This window comes from Prinia subflava, chromosome 5 (genome assembly GCF_021018805.1).
Source record: "Prinia subflava isolate CZ2003 ecotype Zambia chromosome 5, Cam_Psub_1.2, whole genome shotgun sequence".
NCBI classification, from domain to species: domain Eukaryota; kingdom Metazoa; phylum Chordata; class Aves; order Passeriformes; family Cisticolidae; genus Prinia; species Prinia subflava.
The window spans coordinates 25,106,773-25,128,251 of record NC_086251.1 but is presented as its reverse complement, the minus strand read 5'-3'; the positions used below and the strand labels follow the sequence as shown (position 1 = coordinate 25,128,251).

General features: G+C 36.7%; 1 protein-coding gene across 8 annotated transcripts in view; it reads right to left on the bottom strand.

Moving 5' to 3' along the window:
- The window catches only part of PHF21A (PHD finger protein 21A), a 125,365-nt gene that overhangs the window by 89,518 nt on the left and 14,368 nt on the right, over positions 1-21,479 (bottom strand). For all 8 annotated transcript variants that reach the window (XM_063398491.1, XM_063398496.1, XM_063398489.1 and 5 more), the window contains one exon: positions 2,079-2,214. In XM_063398491.1, coding sequence (XP_063254561.1) covers positions 2,079-2,132 — 54 coding nt within the window. In that variant the 5' untranslated portion in view covers positions 2,133-2,214. The remainder of the gene's footprint in view (positions 1-2,078; positions 2,215-21,479) is intronic.

The window sequence follows — 21,479 nt, the reverse complement described above, 5'->3', positions numbered from 1 at the left end:
GAAACAGAAGAGGGGATACTCAAGGAGCTATTCTACACACAAGACCACATCATACTGAGAATCACATGTACAGCTATGTAAGCAGCCACAGGCAACACGGTGCATCTGGAGGCTGGGAGGGCTTGGCTACAGAGCTGAGCTGAGCTCCTTATGCTCATCACAGACACCTGTCCACCACTTCCAACAGGACAACAAACCATGACTGCGTGAGTGTTGGCATGCTTTGTTACAGAGTCATCACAAAAAGAAGTACTAGAGAAATAAAAGATGACAAGAGACAATTCTTCATAAATTCCGAGTGAAAAGAAAGAACATATTATATCTCTTTAGGTTACAAAAGAGTTATACGAGAAAGTTCAAGCATTTCATTTGAATATTTTTTTTTAGTGCCAAAACCAGTTTAATTTCTATCAGTGTGCACACTGACAAGCAATAACCACACAAGCACAGTTCACAACCTTCACTGAAGGACTCAACATTTTGTCATAAGTGTTATTTTCCACTGTAAACATACAGACTTTTTATTAGCCTTAATTATAGAAATATGCAGCATCTTGAATTAAAAAGGACAACCTTCTGATATAATGTTTTTTCTAGTTTCATAAACTAAAATCAAATCTAACTGAAGATGATTTTTGTGCAGTGTTCACTTTTAATGACAACTGGGCAAAGTTAAAGCAAAAAAAGCCAAAAACCCTGCCAAATTTAAGCTGTTAAAAAAGGGTCTTTTTGGACATTTCTCAGTCTTCATCCCTGTTCAGTGTCATTATAAACAGATGCTAAAGATTATTCAAAATTCACAGTCTTAAAATTTTGGGTTCACTTGGGCATACAGGGGAATAAAGATGCACACAAGGGGTAAAATTGTTTTACAGTAATTATTACTTGAAAAAATTATTACTAGCCTGAAACATTTCTACATCTGCAGCAAAATGCCGTGGGTAATTTCTGAACTTCCTTACCTCCACCACAAAACTTTACTGAAGTTTTGAATACAAAGGCCTTGGAGTTACTGAGGAGAGCAAAATATTCATCTATAGTTCTGGAAATCCATCCTTAGCTTTTTCAGGTTTTCCTCCCTGGCTCTAAGTTGTATTTTGTTAAAGCAGACATTGCTTGATTTTACTAATTCACCTATTCAGGTTCTTGCAATGTGCATGTCATTGCAGCAAGTACTGAACAAGCCATCCAGATCACATTTTAGACAAGTCACCAAGTAATTAAGAAACATATTTCAAATTTCATATGATGGACTATACTGATCCATGTTACTTATCATATATTTCTTTTATCCACTGTGCAACAGCTGTGAGTTTCAGATAGCTGAAGAGCATCAGAAATACTTGAAGAACTGTATTTATAAAAGGTCTCATTGTTAAATTTAACATTTCAAATTGACAGCTAGTCTGTGTCTATGGCTGTAATAATTTTCTTCCAAGAATTAATATGCATATGTCCTCCTATATTTACTAAATTAGGTTTTAGTGTCATTAGTTGTAATAGTTCCTCATTAGCATTGTAAAACAATGGCAAACTGCAACCCTCCTGCCATATAGCATTGAACAGTTACTAGTAAAAGACCCAACATGTAAAAATTTACCAAGCCCAAGCACTAGAAAATTTTGGTTATCAAAAATATAGTTTAGAAGCTACTAAAGTAGAAGATATTGCAGAAGAGAAGCACCAGATTAAACTATGCAGCACTATCTACATTTCACTTCAAAGTTCCTCCACCATATTCTTCCATTGCCAACTGAATATTGAAGTTGGCTTCAGAACATCAGAAAAACCTTCCAGACAGAAGCAGCTGAACACAGTTTTCAGAATGTTTTTATTACTGCTACAAAATACTAAAAAAAATCCCCACCCACAGCTTGATATGTAGATTTTTCACATTTGCTAAAAAACAACAGGTGGTCAGGTCAAAATGCAGAGTATAAAATTCTGAAGTAGTTTTAAGCTTATGAAACAATTATTACTATAGTTGTAGTGCTATTTCTTGATGCTCCTATTAGTGGTAATACTGTCAGCAATACCAATGCTGCTATTGCTTTAAAGCAAGAAAGTATATAAATTACCTGGTGAACCTGAATTTCCACTTTCAGAGCCTCCTGTAGAGTCTGCAGCTCCATTCTCTACCTTCTCCACTTTCTCTAGAAGTGTCTTTGCTGATTCCAGTGCCTTTAGTTTCTGGTTTCCTCTTTAACACTGGTCCTATAGAAAAACAAAGGTTTTGTTTTGGTTAGTGAAGAAGAGTCAATTTGAAAAAAGGAGGTTATAACACAACAGGAATTCAATAGTGAACTATATTCAAATGCAGCTTTCTAGTCTAAATACAGTCAGTCTTTTGAACACAAGAAATCTGCAGGCTCTACAAAATGCTTGCCTTGGAGTCATTTAGCCAAATTCGTTACTTCCCACATATCCCAAAGTTGACATACTTATCCCTTATCTTAGTTTGCAGGCAGCTATTTCCTACCAACATCCTATTGCAGTTGCATATTAAATTAGCAAATTTAACTACCGAGAATGCTTTAAAAATCTGTGCAGATGAAAACTTATTCTGGAGAATAAAATTCTACAATCACAATAAATAGTTAAATTGAATGTACTGCATTAACACACTTCCATGATACTACAGAGGTGTTCTTAGATGGGACAGTGTGCATGTTATTTAACAGAACAACATAAATATATAAATAACTCACTGCCTAAAGTTTCTGCCAAGTTAGTAATTTCAGTTGAAATCTGTTCTGAAGGAACAGAAGAGTGATATTAAGCAGCACAAGATATTTCAAAAAGATTAATTTTATAATCTTTTTAATCTTGGTAATCTATTTGTAGATCATGAGTGTAAAGTTTAGCATCTTCACTTGTACTACAAACAAATTAATCCCCCAATCTCTAACATAGAAAAGCATTATCAAACATACATCTAAAAGCCCTGAATGCTGGACAAGAGACCTTTTTTTCAGAAATATGTTAAAAGTATTAGCTTCTGAAACAGGATTAAGATTCCCATATGCTCAAATCATAGTAGAACTGTGTAAAAACACCTATAAATACATACACATGAAAGTCACTGGAAAACATTATAGCAATTTTTCCAGTCACTTTTCCATCCAGACATCACAATTAAGGAGTTGGTGCAGTGTTAAAATAGTTCCTATTTTTTATTTTTTGAAAATTGCTCACAATCATTGCACAGGTGTTGTTGTCAACTCAGAGGCCTTCCTAATGAGACTACAATGTTTTCAAAGAGGATCCTGACAGCTTTGATTAGACATGCAGATTGCAAAAAAGAGAGTAATTCCCATAAGTTAAAGAATTTTATTTTAATGTTGTCTCACTACAGTAAACTGAAGTAGTGGACAAATTTGTGAACTCCTGAAAATAAAAAGGTTGAAGATGTCTGTTTTGTTTTGCTTATTTATCATTTATCTTTTCAAACAGAAATATGTTACAAAAAGAGAAGACTATAGGGAGGGGTTTAAAAGCATTATATTTAAACTCTTTGCCAGTATTGTCTGCTGTTAGCTTAAAGTTACTTATTTAAATAACAAAGGCCTGATCAAACTTTCTAGCCAACACATGAAATGACCTTCTGCAAGGGCCTCTCCCACATGTGACACAGATGAGTGAAAACAGCTGCCTTTGCAGCACTAGTCTCTATAAAATTGTAATCTGTATCAAGGGATACATGGAAATTACATATAGTTCCCTGTCCTATTACCACAAACAGTAATGAGAAAACAGAATCACGGATTATTACTTCCACTCACTGACAAGAACAATTATAGCATGCTTCGAGTCCCTACCACTGCAGTTTCAAAAGAAACCATGCTTCAGAAAACCACGTGGGAGATTGCTTAATGAAAATTGGAACCCACTACAGAGGCAAGAAATCTTTTTCACCCTTGGAAATTCAGGTTCAAGCAAGGTAAAGACAGGCAGATATGGTCAGTCTCTTTCTCAGTGTGACTTCAAAAAATCAGAAGGCACACATGATGAACAGTTCATACAGCTTTGTAGCTGCATGCTAACTTAAAGTTGAGTGTGGAACAGCAAAACAGTTATCTCAACTGAGAATATAAAAATATCCATCACTTAAATATATGTTACTGTACAGTCTAATACATGTTCATGCAAATATGACACGGTATTTCTGTAAAAGAACATATAAAGATTGAGCAACTTCTATTAATGCACAACTTAATTTGACAGATAGAAATTGTAGTATTGATGGTTCATGAAAACTAATCCAAGGTAATTGCATCTATGCCTTGAACAGCTAGCAAGATTTTTCAAAATTAATTTTTAAGAGGTTCAAGTAAAAAGTGACACTGCCTTGCATAAAAAAAAATAGTTGCTCAGCCTAGCTATGTTTATAGGGGTATAAATATGAAAAAATATATTTAATTTAAAAGTTTGGTCAAGTTGCCAAATTCTGAATATGAAATATATACAATTGTTTCTTTCTAGAACACACACTTGCAGCTTCCCTTCCCAAGCAGGAATTATTGTAACTATTCAGTTATCCTGTCTAGAATTCCCCCAAAGTACATTATACATTTATCCAATGTTTAACAACCAATACAATTAAAAAAAAAAAAAAAAAAAAAGAGAACCAAAAAAACCTCCCAATCAATCCTTACATCCAGCAAAACCTGAACTGCTTTTTTCCTTTTACAGAGAATAATGTCTATAAATATCTATCAGGGTATCTGGTTAAATATTGCTCATACTTCCATTGAGAGGAGGTAAAAAACTACCTCAGTGGCTACACATTTTGCAAGTGCAAAAACTTTCAGTATTTTTGAATTTTTTTTCTTTTAGACTGAACTTAAAGGGAAGATTTAGAAACTTAAGTTCAGTGGCATTATAAACTACCTACAATACCACATTCAAAAGGTGTAAAACCATCTCTGAATTAACCATAGAACATGGTGCATTTTCCACTTTACTCTTATGGCAGTGGAATTATTTCAGATAAGAAGCTTGTAGATGACTGAAACTGCATGGATGGCTTGATCTGCAAAACTTATTTATCTCATTATTTTTAAAGGAAAACAAGCAAATGCCTTGCTCAAGACAAGAACTGGTGATTTCCAAAAGGAAGGCACAGGATTCAGCAGTACATGCATCTCTTGTATGCATCCAGACATACTTCCAAGTCTCAGCCAGGAAGAACACTGAGCAAGAGGTAAATTAGGCATTTTTGGATGCATTTCAACTATTGGAGGCAGGAGTCCTCCATTCAATTTCTTGCTGGCATTCATTTATTACCAATAATCACTTATTTCTTAAGTGGTTGCTTTAAGACTTCTAATTTCATACTCAGATAAGTGCCCCAATACATTGCATATAGACTATTTAAATATTCAAAGACTGAATGAAATCAAACTCTACAATAATCACATAAGTGCATTCACACTTCTGTTATCTCAATTAAATACAATCTACATGGGAACCTCTAAAATGTCACAATACTATTTCAACCACGACTATTTTGGAAGCTACACTAGAAACACAGCTGACAAGGCATATATATTTATTTAAAAAAAGGTAGGACACACACAAAGCCATGACTGCCTTCTGTGTATATGGAAGGACCCTGAATAACTCAGATTTTTAGAGAGAAGTTTTTCTGAGCCAAAAATCCCTTCAAATAAATTTGGTTTTCACATTACACAGAAAAAAAAAAAGTAACTTAACATTATTATTTTTGAGTAGATGAATTTAAATGTCCACTGTACTTACAGACCCTTGCGCCCAATCTCAGGCTTACAGAGATTTTATTTATAAGACTGGGGCTTCCATCAGCAATATTTACTTTTTAAGACTTAGTTCCTGAATAAGAATAGATAGAATTTCAGTTTCAGTAACCATCAAACTTTTCCAGGAACGGATGCCAGCTCTTCATACCATCTATTCTTAGGTAACTCATTTTAGCCTTGGGAAGTACTTACCAGTTTTGAAAAAATTACCCTTTCAGCTCTCTACTCCCTCTCGCAAAAGAAAAAAAAGCAACAAAAAAGATAATTACAAATATTTTAACTAGAGTTTGAAACAAACAAAAGAAATATTTGCATAGTTGAAAAGTTGGAGATGGAAGGGTTGGGATTTTAGAAAGAGGTTTTTGGTTGATTTTTCTTCAGGGAAGTTGTAAATTTTTTTTAAATGCTGAAGCTAACTATAAAACACCACTTCAAAAGAAATTCTGTTTGAAGTGGCAGGGAGAACTACGGAGACCTACAATTTTAATCTGGATTATAATACAAATTATTACTGTCACTAGGGGGAGAAGCAATTAGAGGTACAAATTTTTCCAGTTCTGTGCAAGATCAGTGTACCCCTCCCGTGGGAGAAAGACCTTCTCTCCATTACGTTTATTAAGGTCTATATCATAAGCCCTGTCAGTTGCCACAGCTAAATAAGACGAGGTTACCCCCCATCTCTGCTAGAGGTTACCCCAACACCCAAAGAGCGTAGGTCTAGCAGGTGGCAGGTCAGCAGTCACCAGAGCTCCAGTGCCAGAGTGCTGCTGGGACGGACACAAACAGCAGTGTGAGCCAATACGGTGGGACAGGACATATGGAGGCCAAGAAGAGGCACTGCCCATTACACTGCCTGGGTCGTGGTACAACATTCTGTAGCACAGCAAGGGAATACCTTGGAAATCACCACACGAATCATAAAAAACTCCTGAGTCAGAGCTCTAAAAAGGCAGTTACAATATAAGTGATAACTCATTTGCTCAATTACTTTGCCTGATGCTGAAAAGGGGTTCCATAATACTCCCAGTTTTCTAGTAAAATACTAGAATATTAGTGTATTTTGAAGCTTTAACTTCACAGCTAACAAGATCTTTGCAGATGTTTCTATCCACACACAAGTCATCACAGAGCTGAAGTTTAAGCCTCAACCTTATAAAAAGATATAGCAGTAGAAAGTCACAGTCATCTCTTGCCCATTGGAGACCTGCACAAGTGGAGGGTTTCCATTTACTAAACAGCAAAACCAGGTGCTGATGACCACTGAGAACAGAAAGCAGGAAGCCTACTGCTGGCAGAGACAGTATTGTCAGTCTCTAGTCTCAAATTTTATTGTGCATTTTGAACCACACAATATTACAGATGTTTAATTTTAGAGCAATTTCAGGTTAGTTTACATAACATCCAGCTGGTTATGAACTGTGAAGTATGGACTGTTCTGAGGTTGTATTCAAAGTAAGTACATTTGCTCTGGATGCTACAGAATTTTAAATACTGTCATTTTTGAGGGTGCTGAAGAGACAGGTATTATTCTCAAACTGTAGTTTTGTTTTGGTATTAAAATCCTACTTGTCACCTCCACCTCCCACTATCAATCAGTCACTTAATTGGTCCAGAAATCTACAGAGGAAGCCCTTTCATCATGCAAGTACTAAGTGCCCTCTTCAACAAGCAGCTACAACAAGTCCATGCTATTAATAAAAAAAAATAATAAAAACCCCAACTCACTGCTCTAAATTACTGCCTTTGGAAAGCTGCACAAAACAGTCAGTACTGCACATCTGCAAATGCAGTCTGAGAATAAATAAGCATGATTTTTATTCAAAAAAAGAAAAATACCAATTTACTTATAGCACATGTACACACAACCTGACAAGAAAGCTGTCACTTAAAAATAACAGCAACTGTTCCTTCCTTCCTTTTTTCCCCCTACGTAGAGAATCGCCTCCATAGCAGGACCCCAGCTCCAACAAGATGGAACTGTGCAGAAAAAAAGCTGCACTGTTACAAACCTTCAGATTGCATTTAATCTTGCTGCAACCCCAGACTCAGAAGCCAGGAGCTCCCAAGGACAAAGTTTAGAACACAAGGAGTTTAATCGTGACTATCCAAGTGAAGCACTGTGTTGCCTTGGAGAAGTCACTTAGAGAGGACCTATATAGGGAATGGAAATACATTTGCATCCTCTTCTGTACATAATTTACCACAGGCTTTTTCTTAAGTGTTTAGAACAGGCTAACCTTTGAATGTCAAACCTCTGGCAATACAGAATTTTGCCCTCACACAGGTATACTATTTCCACTAATATTCCTGCCTCATTTAGTAAAGAGGACAAGCAAAAAGAATGAAGTATCAATTGAGTTTCTTGACATTCTGAACTTTTGATTTGCATGGGTTTTTAAACTCAACATCTAAGCCCTATGACAAATAAAAAACTGATTTCTTCATAAGCAGCGCACTAACGAGAGACACAAAAAAACTTGTGCCTGATACAGGTAAGTTTTCTTAAATAGTGAACTGAGACAGAGAAATGAAGAACAAATACCCAAAATTGGTAACCCCAAGCACCTTAAACAGATTTAAGTTCTCAACTGCTCTTAGCATTTTAGTATAGAACAGCATATGACCAACTCTATCTGTAACTTTGGTTCTTGACAACTCCCTATATTTGTGGGTACTGGGAACCAACACAGAACAGTATTAATGAAAAAGGGATAAAGTCTGCTCTGTAGACAAAATGAGATTATTTCTTGTTACAGCACAAGTACATATAGAAACTCACATTGCCTCTCTCATTCTCAGTACAAAACACATTAGAAAGTTAAGATGAGACAGCTCATAATTACTCATATCAATAGAAAAGTCTGAAAAGTTTAGTATTATACAGGGATTTCTAACAAAAACTTCAACAGCAGAAATGTAACACAAAATCTCAACTATCCAATTTACTGAGGTAGCCTTTTGCAGGCTCTAGAAACACGCTGTAAACTGTCCAAGGTAGGAGCCTGCAAGGTTAACTCGTGGATTATTACAGCATATTCTGCTATATTTTAGAGGTTTTTAAACCCCAGGTCTGGGAGTGAAATTAAGAGCACTGCCTTCTTCCCAAAATATATATATGATCTATGACTAGAAAAGTTACTCATTTTATGGGACCGTTATGAAAACTAAGATATCAAAACTCCTATGTTTAAGGCTTGGTAGCATCTGAGGACATCAGAAGAACAAATGGTGGTGAAAACATTCGAGCATACAGCACCTGAAGGCTTAAGACTATTTAAATGCTAATTATCTGTATATTAGGATGTCTGGTTATAATAATTACATGCTTATTACTACCTTCAAGTTATACAATAAAGTTTATGCTACTGTAACCAGAGACTCACTTGGAAAAACTGGAAAGAAATGTCATGTTCATCAATGTTTTCTTGGCATTTTTCCTAACTCTGGAAACTAGCAAATATTTACTGTCAGACCATGGAACTCTATACATTCATATCATGTTACAATATTATGTATATCTTACTTTTTGCCAAAAGGATCTTGGTCTTGTTCAGTGCACACAATGAATTCAGAAAAAAAAAAAAAAAAAAAAAAAAAAGGACTAAATGCTGTGCATAGGCAATTGTGAACCTGATATTGTTTCACATTTCAGAGAATTGCTCTACAACATAAGGGTAAAGCTTTTGCTTTTGTGTTGCTGTTGTGGGGTTTTTTTGTTTGGTTTGGTTTTGTTGGGGGTTTTTTTTGTGTGCAAAATAGACACCACACAGAAGGGATTCAGAGTTTTTCTCTGGACTCCAGGTTTTAAATGTGAACTCCTCAAAGCAACAGCTCTCCCTCCTGTATTTGAATGACAACCTATAAATAGAGAGCACTCTATCACTGTCTTCTAAGGAAACAAGTCATAGCAGCTACTTTACTGTGATTTTCAAGTCAGCAACTCATATTCCCTAACAGGGCGGGATTTCTGCAGTCTTAAGAAGACCAAACACAGGCCAGACAGGGTCCAATTTTAAATTACATTATTATAAGGCTCACATTTCAATGACTAACCTTAGCAGTGCTGGTGCTGTTGCCTCTGTGATAAAAACAAGCCTCCTTTGTGCCAGTGCACAGAATCTGCTCTTCCTGTTGTGCTGCAGCTGGGAGAATTCCCAGCCGGTCCCAGTAACACATGCCAGGCAGGTGGCAAAGGGACCAACAAGACTGCTCAAGATAACTGAGACTGCACTAAAGTGTACAAGCCATGCCTTCCAGTTTGTCCATCTGTACAACTGCTCTCTCCCCCTCCTTTCTTATTCTCACACAATACTGATAGATTAACTCCCCCTAAACTGGTCCAGGAGGCGAGGTTTTCTGCTTATGCATGCAGACAACTTACAGGATTCAAACTACAAATTTCAGTTCTACCTAAAAATTCTTCTGCTGCTATGATTCGACATGAAACAAATGCAGTTTGGAGTTTAAGATACCTGAAGCTGGCTTTACCTGGAAATGGACATCTGCACCTTGCCTGAAGCACTTTATAAAACCATCAAACTAAGTTTAAATAGAAGTGTGCAACGCCATCATTTGTCTTTGCAGAAGCAGTACTATATTTAACACATAGAAAATGAGCTAGAAGACTCATTACAGTTTAAAAGACCACCTCTAGTGTAAAGACAAAACCACAAGCTGATTCTTAAAATATCAACCAAACCTTGCCATGGCACCAAACACATGTAATCGACATGTTTAGTTTGACTGCATTACATTACATGATAACATTACACATGTAATCAACTGTTGAGTTGTTGATTACCCTCTTAGATCTTGTCCTATGACCACAGCTCCGCTGGGCATTCATAACTCTTCCTGAACAGTCTTTCCTAGCATCTTTGGCTGGGATGGAGTATGAAATCACACTCTCCAGCAAAATGATAAACTACAGTTGGCCTAGAAGAAAATTAGCACAAACATGTTTTAAAATCTCAGAATCATCCCTATCACTTCAGCAGATTCAAGATATGTTGCTCTAACTTTTTACCTGTGTATAAACCCCTCTTCTTTGCACAGCCTCAGCCTTTTTCTTGAATCAGAGAAGCCTTTTTAACCTATGACCATTAGTAAGCCTGGCAGATGTTCTGATGTGGTATCAAGGGCTTCTCATTTAACCCAACATTCATAAAATTACCATCAGTAAAATTCTCACTTTTGTACCCAGACCCCAGTGTACAGGGACATTTTACAGCACTGTTGCATTCAGAAGTTCTAGTACTGCAGAACTTCTTTGAAGTTTGCTCACTTTGCTCAGTGAGTTACTATTCACCAGGTTGTAGAAACACACAAAATCATCTTATATGCAGTGTGGCTAAATTCTTGCTCATGTAAAAAAAGTTATATGATCTGTATTTTTATTTCAGTGAATTACTTTTTCAAAGGACTGTTTAGCTAAACACACACCAAGAGAACCCCCAGTACTAATAAGGTCTGTAAGTTTATGTTTTACTAATAGTGCAACAGTGAAGTTTATTATTTGAAGTAGGGAGCTGAGGAATTTTTTGCAAAATTAAAATATTTACATGATGTGAAGGTATAAATCAGAGGGCAGAGTTTTGCATTTGTTTCTAAATTTTTTTGCTGCATTATTCAACATTCCATAAAGTTGCTGGAAACATGGGGTGTTTGGGATTTTTTTTTAAAAAATTGTTTAACAATTTAACTTAAAAAATATGTCAGTTGATCTGTTAAGTCTTGAAACTGTAATTTTTCTTTTTGAATTATTTTCAAGTATTTACAAAGTATATGTACCACCAGGAAGGAAAATAAGATGGAAGATAACAGAAAACAGAAGGAGCTGTCCCCTCCTAGCTGTAATAGCCCACTGTTTGGTCTCAAAATTTGTAAGAAATGCAAAGGGAAGTTATTTGAATGTTTGTGCTTTATGATTTTGTTTTTTAATAGTAGATCTAGCAAAATCAGTTTATTAACCTATATTGTTCTTAACCTGTGTTGCAAATTTCTCATTCCAGTCGCTGAGAAGTTCCTGCCTTCCTTTCATGCTTCAGAGACAGAGGATTACTTGGGAAATAGGGAAGGAGAGGGAGTTGAAAGGAAGAAAGAAGACACTTTCTAGAAAGAACACAGATGATAAATCCTAATAACTGATTCAACAACCGAAGATGCAAGGAACAAAAAGATATTAAGAAAACTACCCCAATACTTATTAAACTAATTCTCCCCCTGAAACTCCATTAAGAAGGGAGGGATCTCTGATTTCTCCTTTTAAACATGAGGAGAAATTATTCTTATTTTTCCCCCCTCCTAGCAACCCACTCTATCTTGGAAAGAACTGGCTGGTGGGAATGATACATTAGTGAGGCAGAAGTGCCTTAACAGCTTTGGGAAGAGGCCCAGAGTACAAAACAGCATGATCTGGGTGGTGTTGCAAGACTGCAGTCATGAAATGCAAAACTAGAGGTACCTCTGACTATCACTGGAAGTGCAACTGCACTTCTGATGGAGCGAATCTCAGGTATGTGCACATCCTGCTTGCACAGACTATTCTTTGAATTTTATCTGTCTGCCAGAGACGTTCAGAGGACACCAAAAAATGTCAGAAGAGCAGCCAACGCCTCTAAGACACAGCCGTGATACTCAAGGACAGCCTTGGCCTTCCATTTCCGCGGGACAAGAGGTGCTGTTACCGCAGTCGGCCAGCAGGGGGAAATGCAAACAAGTGAAGGGAAAAAAAGTTACAAGAGAAAACATTAAACATGAGGAACTAAATTCGACAAACCACACACATCTCCTCAGTGCAGACGGAAGAAAGAGATTCTGCTCTCGGAGAGGGAATGCAGGATAAATGAAGTATATATGAGTCAAAGCATTATTCCAGAATTTAGGGAGGAAACTGAAAGTGCAAGTCCAAAACACAAGCAAGTAAAGGCAAGCTTTTTAGCAGAGTGACTGCAAATTAGTCTTCTTAAATCTAGCATTTCAATGAAAAGCAAAATATTGTGACTAAACAACTGAGAGAACTAAGCTGAAAGATTATATATTTTTAAAGGACTATCCAACATGAATGTATGAACGAATTTATTTAAAGTGAACACCCATATTCTGCATTACAGAAGACTTCATATTACATTTATACAGAATCCCAAGAGTCTAGACTTTTTTTTTCCCAAAGAGATTTCAGAACAGCAGGGCTCCAATTAGAGACCCTGAACTTCCTTCTACCCTATAAATATTACCTATTCAGCATTTCCATGCTTACAAAGTATAGCAAAAACTACTTAAAGGGGATGTTGGCTAAGTGAATAAATCTGTGTCAAATGCATTTTGATGAAGGGCAACTTGCATGTAACAGACATGAAACAGACACAATTCTGTGTTTTTAAATGAAGAAATAAAAAAGCAAAATGTGATAATTTTTAAACAAAGAAATTTAACGGGCATTTGCCATGAAGGAAAAAAAGACAAGCCCTGCAATCACTAGGGCTTTCTGTTTAAAATATCACTGGTTGAGAATCACAAGGAGCAGAAGTGAGATTTTCAGTGACAGATTTAGGGAGATTAGCTGTCTGATGTTATTGTTCCACAAATATCAGACAGAAGCCAGGTACACACGTAATAACATGCAAACATTTAAAAACACAGTGTATTGTGATTAGTGATTATATGGCAGGGTGCCTTAAAATAACAGGCAATCTTTTATAATTCTGCATTTATAAAGTTCTTTCAAAATCAGATGCTCCACTTTCAGTAAAACTCTTGTCTCAGTGTGTCCATGAAACCTAAATGATAGTTTGCCAAGCATGCAAAAGGAAAGCTTAGACTACCAGTATACCAGGAGACCTAAGTGAAGCCTAGTTCAGCTCAAAGTTTATAGTTCTACCTTCATTTTCTTTCTTATTATTTAGCCTGCAGACTAAATAACACTCCCACAATGAGCTAATCTAGCTGACCAAGACACTCTCCTTCATGTCCTCTTCCAGCTGTGAGGTTCTAACCTCCAGCACTCTCCACTTTTTCTGGGGGGAATGGTGAGAGGGGGTGTCACACTCCATCAGAAGTTGAAGCGATTCACAGATTGGTCAGGGGAACATCATGCACAAGCTTAAGCAGTAGAAGTACTGTGCTGGCAGTAGAAAGGAGACCTGCCTTCCTTCCTTCAGTAGTTATTGAGTTTCAGTGTGCTATACTGGGTACAAGATTGAGCACTTTGCTGATTCTTTTTAATTAAAACAATCATCAAGAAGTGACCTTTCACTTTCCCCACATGGTCAGAAATTTGGCTTCTGAGTTTCATTTTCAGTGACAAAGTCACATTTGAACATCCTTTTCGTTTTGAAACTGGAAGACTTACAGAACAACTAGGGATAAAGATGCATCTGAGTTTGGCAGTCCTGAATTCTTTTTGTTTGGTTTGTTACTCAGGCAGAATAGAAATCACTATTATTTTCTGTGCAACCTCATTATGGCACAGGCATTCTTTAAATCCTAAGATTAAGCCAACCTATGCTGGCTTTGCTATGGTCAACTTTCAGTGTACTGCAACAGGTACTGGCCCATACTTCATCACATGCATTGAAAAGAAACCATTTTACGTATATAAAGTACAGTAGCATAAATTTGAAAATTATCTGATAATTCTTGTATTCTGTACTTTATGATACTGAGTAATACTTATAAGAATACTAATAAGAATATAGGAGTTTGTTTCATCTTATTTAGCGCTTCCATTTTAACAGGATGCAATGCAGCTCAAAATGAGAAACTGTACATAAATTTTTGCCTTTACAACACTAGAGATCACTAGCTCTAATATATTAGGCTTCTAAATTATTGACAAAAGACAATATGAAAATGATTTGTTGGTGAACAGATGTTCACATGAAAAAAAGTACCAAAAGAACAATTGTTTTTTCTTAATCTGTCTTCAGATTTTACAAACAAGACAAAAAAGGTAATGCTTCTCACCTGCTAAAAGCGATTTTTTTCCTAGAACAAATACTGGCAATTTAATTTCACAAAGTTCTACGTAAAACAGTCTCAGGCTTCTGATGATTCTGTTGGGTGATCTGAACTCTGAAAAGCTTGCTGGGACCCTCTGCTGCTTCCAGACAGGTATCACATTTTCCTTTCCTTTTGACTACATCTGTTTTAAGTACAGCCTGCTTGCATTTAGTAAAAACGGTTCTCATTCTGCATTTGCATTTGATTTGCTTTTTAGCCAAACTTATTTCAATTTCACCAGCTATTATTTCATTAAACCATGTTGTCATTTTGGCATTCCTGATGATCTTCTGAGCACAGAGACCAGCAAAGAAAGAAAAAAAAGGAAAAAAGATCAGCTTGAGAGCCTCCAACAATAAGTATTGTATCCTCTGTGTAGAGATTAATTAGATAAGGATCAATAAGGTTTCCATGTGTTTCTAGTTTTGTGCACTGATAAATTATGATAGAGCATGTAAAGGTATCAATGTGTTTCACACAGCCTAAATAAAAGGGCAGTAAACAGAATTGGGTAAAACATGCTTGTTTCAAACTCTGAACATACCAGAATATCGAAAGCTCCTTTCTCTCCCCCTCCATCCCAAAATAAAAGCGTGAGTGAGAAGGGATTTCATTACATTCTTAGAACTGTGAGAAGCGAAGTCAAAGGCAGCCACTGGCGTTTAGCATGCAGGCTGTACACACTCCCAAGTACGTCACACTGACAACACACGCTGGCGGAGCTCTCTGCCTTCCCGAGGCCTCCAACGCACTGTGCTAGGCCTAAATCAGGTAGCTCCGTATGCAGCGCTGCTGCAGATGAGCAGGAGTCCACCCCTTCTCCCCATTTCCCTTACATTTAACTACCAGATTGTTCCAGCATCAGCTTTTTCTCTCTGCTTCCTTCAGCTATAATGACTGTATTTAAAAAGACGACAGCATCACAATTTACTGTTCAAGATTCAGCCCTAATTTTTTTCCTTCTTTACTACAGCAGCTCCCCTGCAGCTTCTGAGCCATTGTCGGCTGTTGTTTTTTATTCCTTGAATGCAACAGGACTTGGCCTGCCAGGCTGCATCACTGTTTTCACAGCACACCTCTAAGAGGAAGAAAATCTCCTCTTCCCTGCTTCCTGCTGAGCACTCTGAATGTTTGGTTTTTTCCTTTCTCCGAACACATACACAAGTCCAACACCGTTGAATATTCACACATTCCTCTCTTTCAACACCAATTCCTTCTTTCCCTGTTTATTTTCATACAAAACCATTAAATGAAGGTGTAAATAAGCTGTGGCCCAAGCACCTCAGAAGTTCTTTTACAGAGAACTTGATTCTTCTGTCAGGGTAGTCCTATTCTGACAACTACTTTGAGCCATTTACTTTACCTAATGCAGCATTTCCCTGCTCTTAGGATTTCTAATCTACCTTATAGCTTTGCAACACTCATGTTCATGACAAATAATTTTGTCTCTGTAAGTCATTAACTTTCTCATTCACGCAAGATGGAATAATGGTGAGATAAACCCACATTTTCCCATAGCTTTTCCCTGAATGACACTCAAGTGAACTACTCGATGCAACATAGCCTTATGGGACTGACACAAAACTACTGGGGAAACACAATGGCATCATCTAAGGATAGATGAACTCCCAAAATTCATCTCCACCAAGCCAAACAAAACAGGGCAACCTTCTGGAGGTCAAATATGTATCAGAATATTGCATTAAATAAATAAATAAATAAAAAATAACCCTTTAAAAATCACTAAGACTTAAAGGTCAGTCTAGAGATGCAAACTTTACCTGAACACTGGAGGCAAAAATTGTTTGACTCTTAAGACAAAACTCAAAAAAAATCACCAGTTTGTTTCTTTCAGGAACAGTTCAACTGTTTAAAAATAATTTTTAAATTTAATTCAATTTAAAAAGAAAATACTTTTCTAGGCAAAAGTAGAGTTCTCAGTTTTCCAGAGAATATACAACTTTTTTTAAAATATATATATAATTATTTAAACAGCGATTTAACTAGCTTATTGCAATGGAAACCCTGGCAACGCTTCATAAAACATTTATGACAGAGTCCTAATAAACCATTAGATAACAACCTACACAAAAAAGATGGACAAGTGAGAACAAGTTTATATACACACCTTGGAAAGACCTGTTTTCTATTCTCCATCACAGATTTGTTTTATGATCTTACCAGCTCTTTCCTTCTTCCTATTCTGTACAATATACAGGTCCACTAAATTAAAAGTTTGGTTTCAGTCCCTTGTCTTTCAAAAAACACCTGCCCTAGAGGGAAGGAAAAGACGGATGGTACCACTCTCCACACTTTTTTCAGTCCCCTCTGCTGCAAAAAAACATACATGCTTGTTCCAGACAGAAGGTATTTAAGTTCCTGAAACAAAACATGAGCATTTTAAATTATTCTAAAACCAGAGGTATTTAATGTGTCAGAAGTCACTCCCAGTGAATAATAGTCCCTCTTGCCATTTTAACCTGTGCTAAATGGCATATTTTCAAATCATCTATTGGAGAAACACTAAGAATTTTTATTATTGCAGCCCTTTCTATTTTCTCAAGTTGCATTATTACTAAGCACATAACATCTGGCACAAGAGGCTTGTACTTCATCCTTTCATGCACACAACAGGCTCTGGTCCTGGCAGAGGGCAGAATGGTAAGAAATACTTTTTTCCTGAAGAGGACAGGAATGATTGTTTACTGGTCAGACCAAAGGACCATGGGGTCAGGAGTAGCACGGGTTGCCAATTTCTGAACTAGTTCATTTGACTTGCCTCTGTTAAGTCACCTTAAGAGTTTCATCTTCCAAATACAAAATAATGATATCTGATTTATAACAATGCAAGTATTCATTTCTTGGCTTTGTATGTCTTTAGAAGTATCTGTTCACTAACACACAAAACAATGCTTTGCCCAATTAGAGACTGAGCAAGCTTCAGCTGCTTAATTTCATCAGCTACAAAACCAAAACACTTTATTCAGTCTTCTCGTTCACGAACATCAAAAACTGTCAAGTCTTACTTTTCAAAAATCTGCATCAAAGTTCTTTCTCAAGCGTTTAAGATAAAAGCAATTTTTATGGACTAAACTTTTTGTGGACTCCTGCTGCAGTCACACAGTACACTAGAGACTGTTCAAATTCCACAACAGCTTAATACTAACCTACTAAAAAAAATTTTTTTCCACAACTTGCAAAACATCACAAGCATGCACCCACACAAGAGTACAAAGTGCTAAGAGCTTCTGAATACAATCATTTAAAATTGCAATTCAAATTACTAAAGTCAATTACAAATAGGAAGAAGTTGAAGGAGGATTGATTGCCCCAACAATAATCTAAACCACCTAGATACCTGAAAATTTGTATAATCCACGCACACTGAGCAAAGCTGAAGTAAAGGATGCAATTTCTACAGCAGGTAAATCAGCACTACTATGTGTTGCCAAGTTCTGCACTCATTTGAATCCCCTGTCAAGTTACAGTCTGGATGTCACATCATGTTCTACATGACATATTAGTCTCCTTGTCCTCCAGGCTAGGAGTCTTCTGGACAGAAGTGTCTGTTGTAGCCCTTCTTCCTACCCTCCAGACAGAGGAATGAACACTCACACACTCCTGGGTGAGTTTCATTATTCAACACCCAATCAATACTTAGAGCAGCAAAGGACAAGGAAATTCATATTCATATATAGAGAAGCATAACATTCAAAAGAAACATTACTTTCAAGCAGTATTTATTCTCCTAGAAGTGCCTGTTCCCACTGTCCTAACAGTGCAACTAATTAATACAAACTTCACCCATAATCAAATTTAGATATTCTAGTTAGACAAGGAGTAAACCTGTGAAACGTAACACCTGCCATTTGCCTGACAGTCAAACTGCCTTAAAACTCATTGATATCAAAGCTGAGTGAGAATTTTTGAGTTTCAAACTAAAATATCAAATTTAAAAAAAAAAATTCTATCATGATTCCAAAATGAGATGAGCAGTAGATTTTTAGTATTATTTAAAAAAAAAAAAAACTCACAGCTGGTCATAGTAAAAACATCACAGACTTGGTTAAAAAGGCAAGACAAGGACTTCCATGAACTGGAAGAGAAAAGAACTGAAGAGGCTGGGATGAGGGAGGATGTAGGAACAAATTATATAACCCTTTGAAGGTGATATAATTCATGATACTAAGATTACAAAGCACTGGCCATTTAAGCAAAAACCCAAAACATAGAAAACAAAACCACACACACACAAAGGAATAAAAAACCCAACAACAAAACCCCACATTTCTACAGAACACTCTCTGCCAAGTATTCATATAAAAGATTGCAATCTTAATGAAATGAAGCTTTTGGACATTCAACTTCAAAGCAAATGAAGAGATGCTGGAAGACTTACATCTCAAATACCAAAAGGTTCATACACCATATTGGAACAAAAAGAAGCAAACTCTCACATCACCTTATAGCAAAAGCCAGGACAGGAACTACAAAAAAGTAACAAAACAAATAAAATAAAAAGAAAGAAAACATTGAACAGTCAAAGAGCAGGGAAGTTACCATAACAGGGATCAGGGTTAAGTGTGTGCACATACTTTTAACTTATCTGGCAAAAAGGAAGGTTGCACACATTGTGATGCTTTCCATCACTTCAGATAGTTGTAATTAAAGTAAACTTCAGAGAGTTAGAGGGGATCTGATAATACCAAATGACTGGTTTCTATTTATCATTTTGTTGTCCCAGGTCGAGATGTGCAAAATAATTTACTCAGAAGAAAAAATAATCTAGCTATAAATACACAACAATGGTTTGAAACTAGGCATGACTACTTACAAAAAGATTTCAAGATTACTGCAAGCAAAGAGTTCAACTCCTAGCAGCAAGTAGTTCAAGAAAAGTATCAGAAGGTATTAGAAACAAAACAGAGAAAAAACAGGGAACATTCTGTTGTGATGCACATAATTCTGGCTGCTCCACCTCAAAAAAGGGAGAAATAGAAATGGTACAGAGAGGAATGACAACAAAAGAGTATGTTTAAAACAAATGAAACTATTTTTTTCTTGCACCAACCTATCACACACACAGAAAATGCAGGTAAACTGCATGGAACTTGCTGCTGTGAAACACTGTGTAAGCCACAGATATTTATAAATTAGTTCCAAAAGGCAGCAAATTCACCTATAAATAGTTTGATGTTGCTATTCACAGTGCAATAGCCCAAATGTAGCTTCCACCTCAGACAGCAGCTAAACAACTGTCAGAAACCTACTGTTAATATTTCAGTGGCTGACATAATGCACCCATTTCCTACACTGCTCAGCCAGCTGCTGCTGCTAGACACTGATAAAGGCACGATGCTGGATTAGATGGACGTTTGGTCCAGCAGAGTGTGTTAGTTCCTAGGTTTAATCACACTGAGTAGCCATGCTGGTATATGTCTTGGTTTGTTTTGGAGATTGGTTTTCTGGTTAATAAACCAGGCCATAATTCAAGGACATAATGTTAAAAGCAGAGATTGCAACTTCTGAAGCAGAAATCAAACTGGTTCATGTAATAGAATGCAACCCTGAGAGAAAGCTATGAGCAGGTATTGAAGGCTATAGGGTTTTTTTGTTTTTATATAACCCACCAGACTGTTGAAAAATTCTTCTCCAAGTCCCTCACCAGTCAGGGTGTCAACATAAGGAGACTCAGGCAGTCTCTTCTAACCGAGAAAGACTCGGAAAGTTGGAAAGCAGCACTAAACATAAGCCATGGATGTTTGCTGCAAAAACTGCAAGGACCCATTTAAGACTGGCAATGATTTGGCATCCTCCCAGCTGACCAGAGGGAAGATCTCCTGAACCAATGGACTCAAAGAGAACATGTAGATGAATGTCTGACTCCTTTCCAAGAAAACTGAACTTGTTTCAGGTCCCTCCTAACCGTGGAAGAGTGCAGGAATGCTCTCTCTTTTAACAAGGAAGTCTAGGTGAAAAAGTACAACTGTCACAGAAAATGCATAAGCTCAAGCTGAGGCTCAGGACAAACAGTGAACAGAATTCTCCTAGAAATATGGTTAATCCTGCTAGAAAGCACTGCCTAAAAAATTGGTGAATGTCTGCCTTCTCACTGTCAGCTTCCTTCTCTTCTGACAGATGAGCTTTTGAAGATAGCCAAACTGAAAGCCATGTAGGATAAACAAGCAGGTCTCAATCTGTGGGAAACAGGAAAGTTTCATTTTCTAAAGCCCAAAATTACAACAGGTCTGGAAAACAAAGCAAGTGTCCAGTATATGAAACCAGTATTACTGTAGGCAGTAAGATGAAGATGAACATAATCAATAAGCTTATCATCTTTACCAGGAACAAGCAAATATCAAGGATAAAAACATGCAAAAAAACAACAAGCAGTTTTATGAGCAGTTTCATGTACTCGCAGATATTGCCTCAATGAGATTATTGTTCATCTACACTGTTGAGAAAGCTGACCACAATCCAGTTTATATGAGAAAGATCCAGTTTACATGAGAAATCCCTTAAGTCACATAAAAAGACAAGAAAATAAGAATTTCAGGCTACATTATTTTTTTCCCTTCATTTCACATAGGGGCTATTATAATTTTGTTATTTAAATAACCTTCTCTTTACAGAATCATATAGGTTGGTTTGACATTCTTTCATTTTGTTTTGCAGGGGGAAGTATCATCTAGACCAGTAATA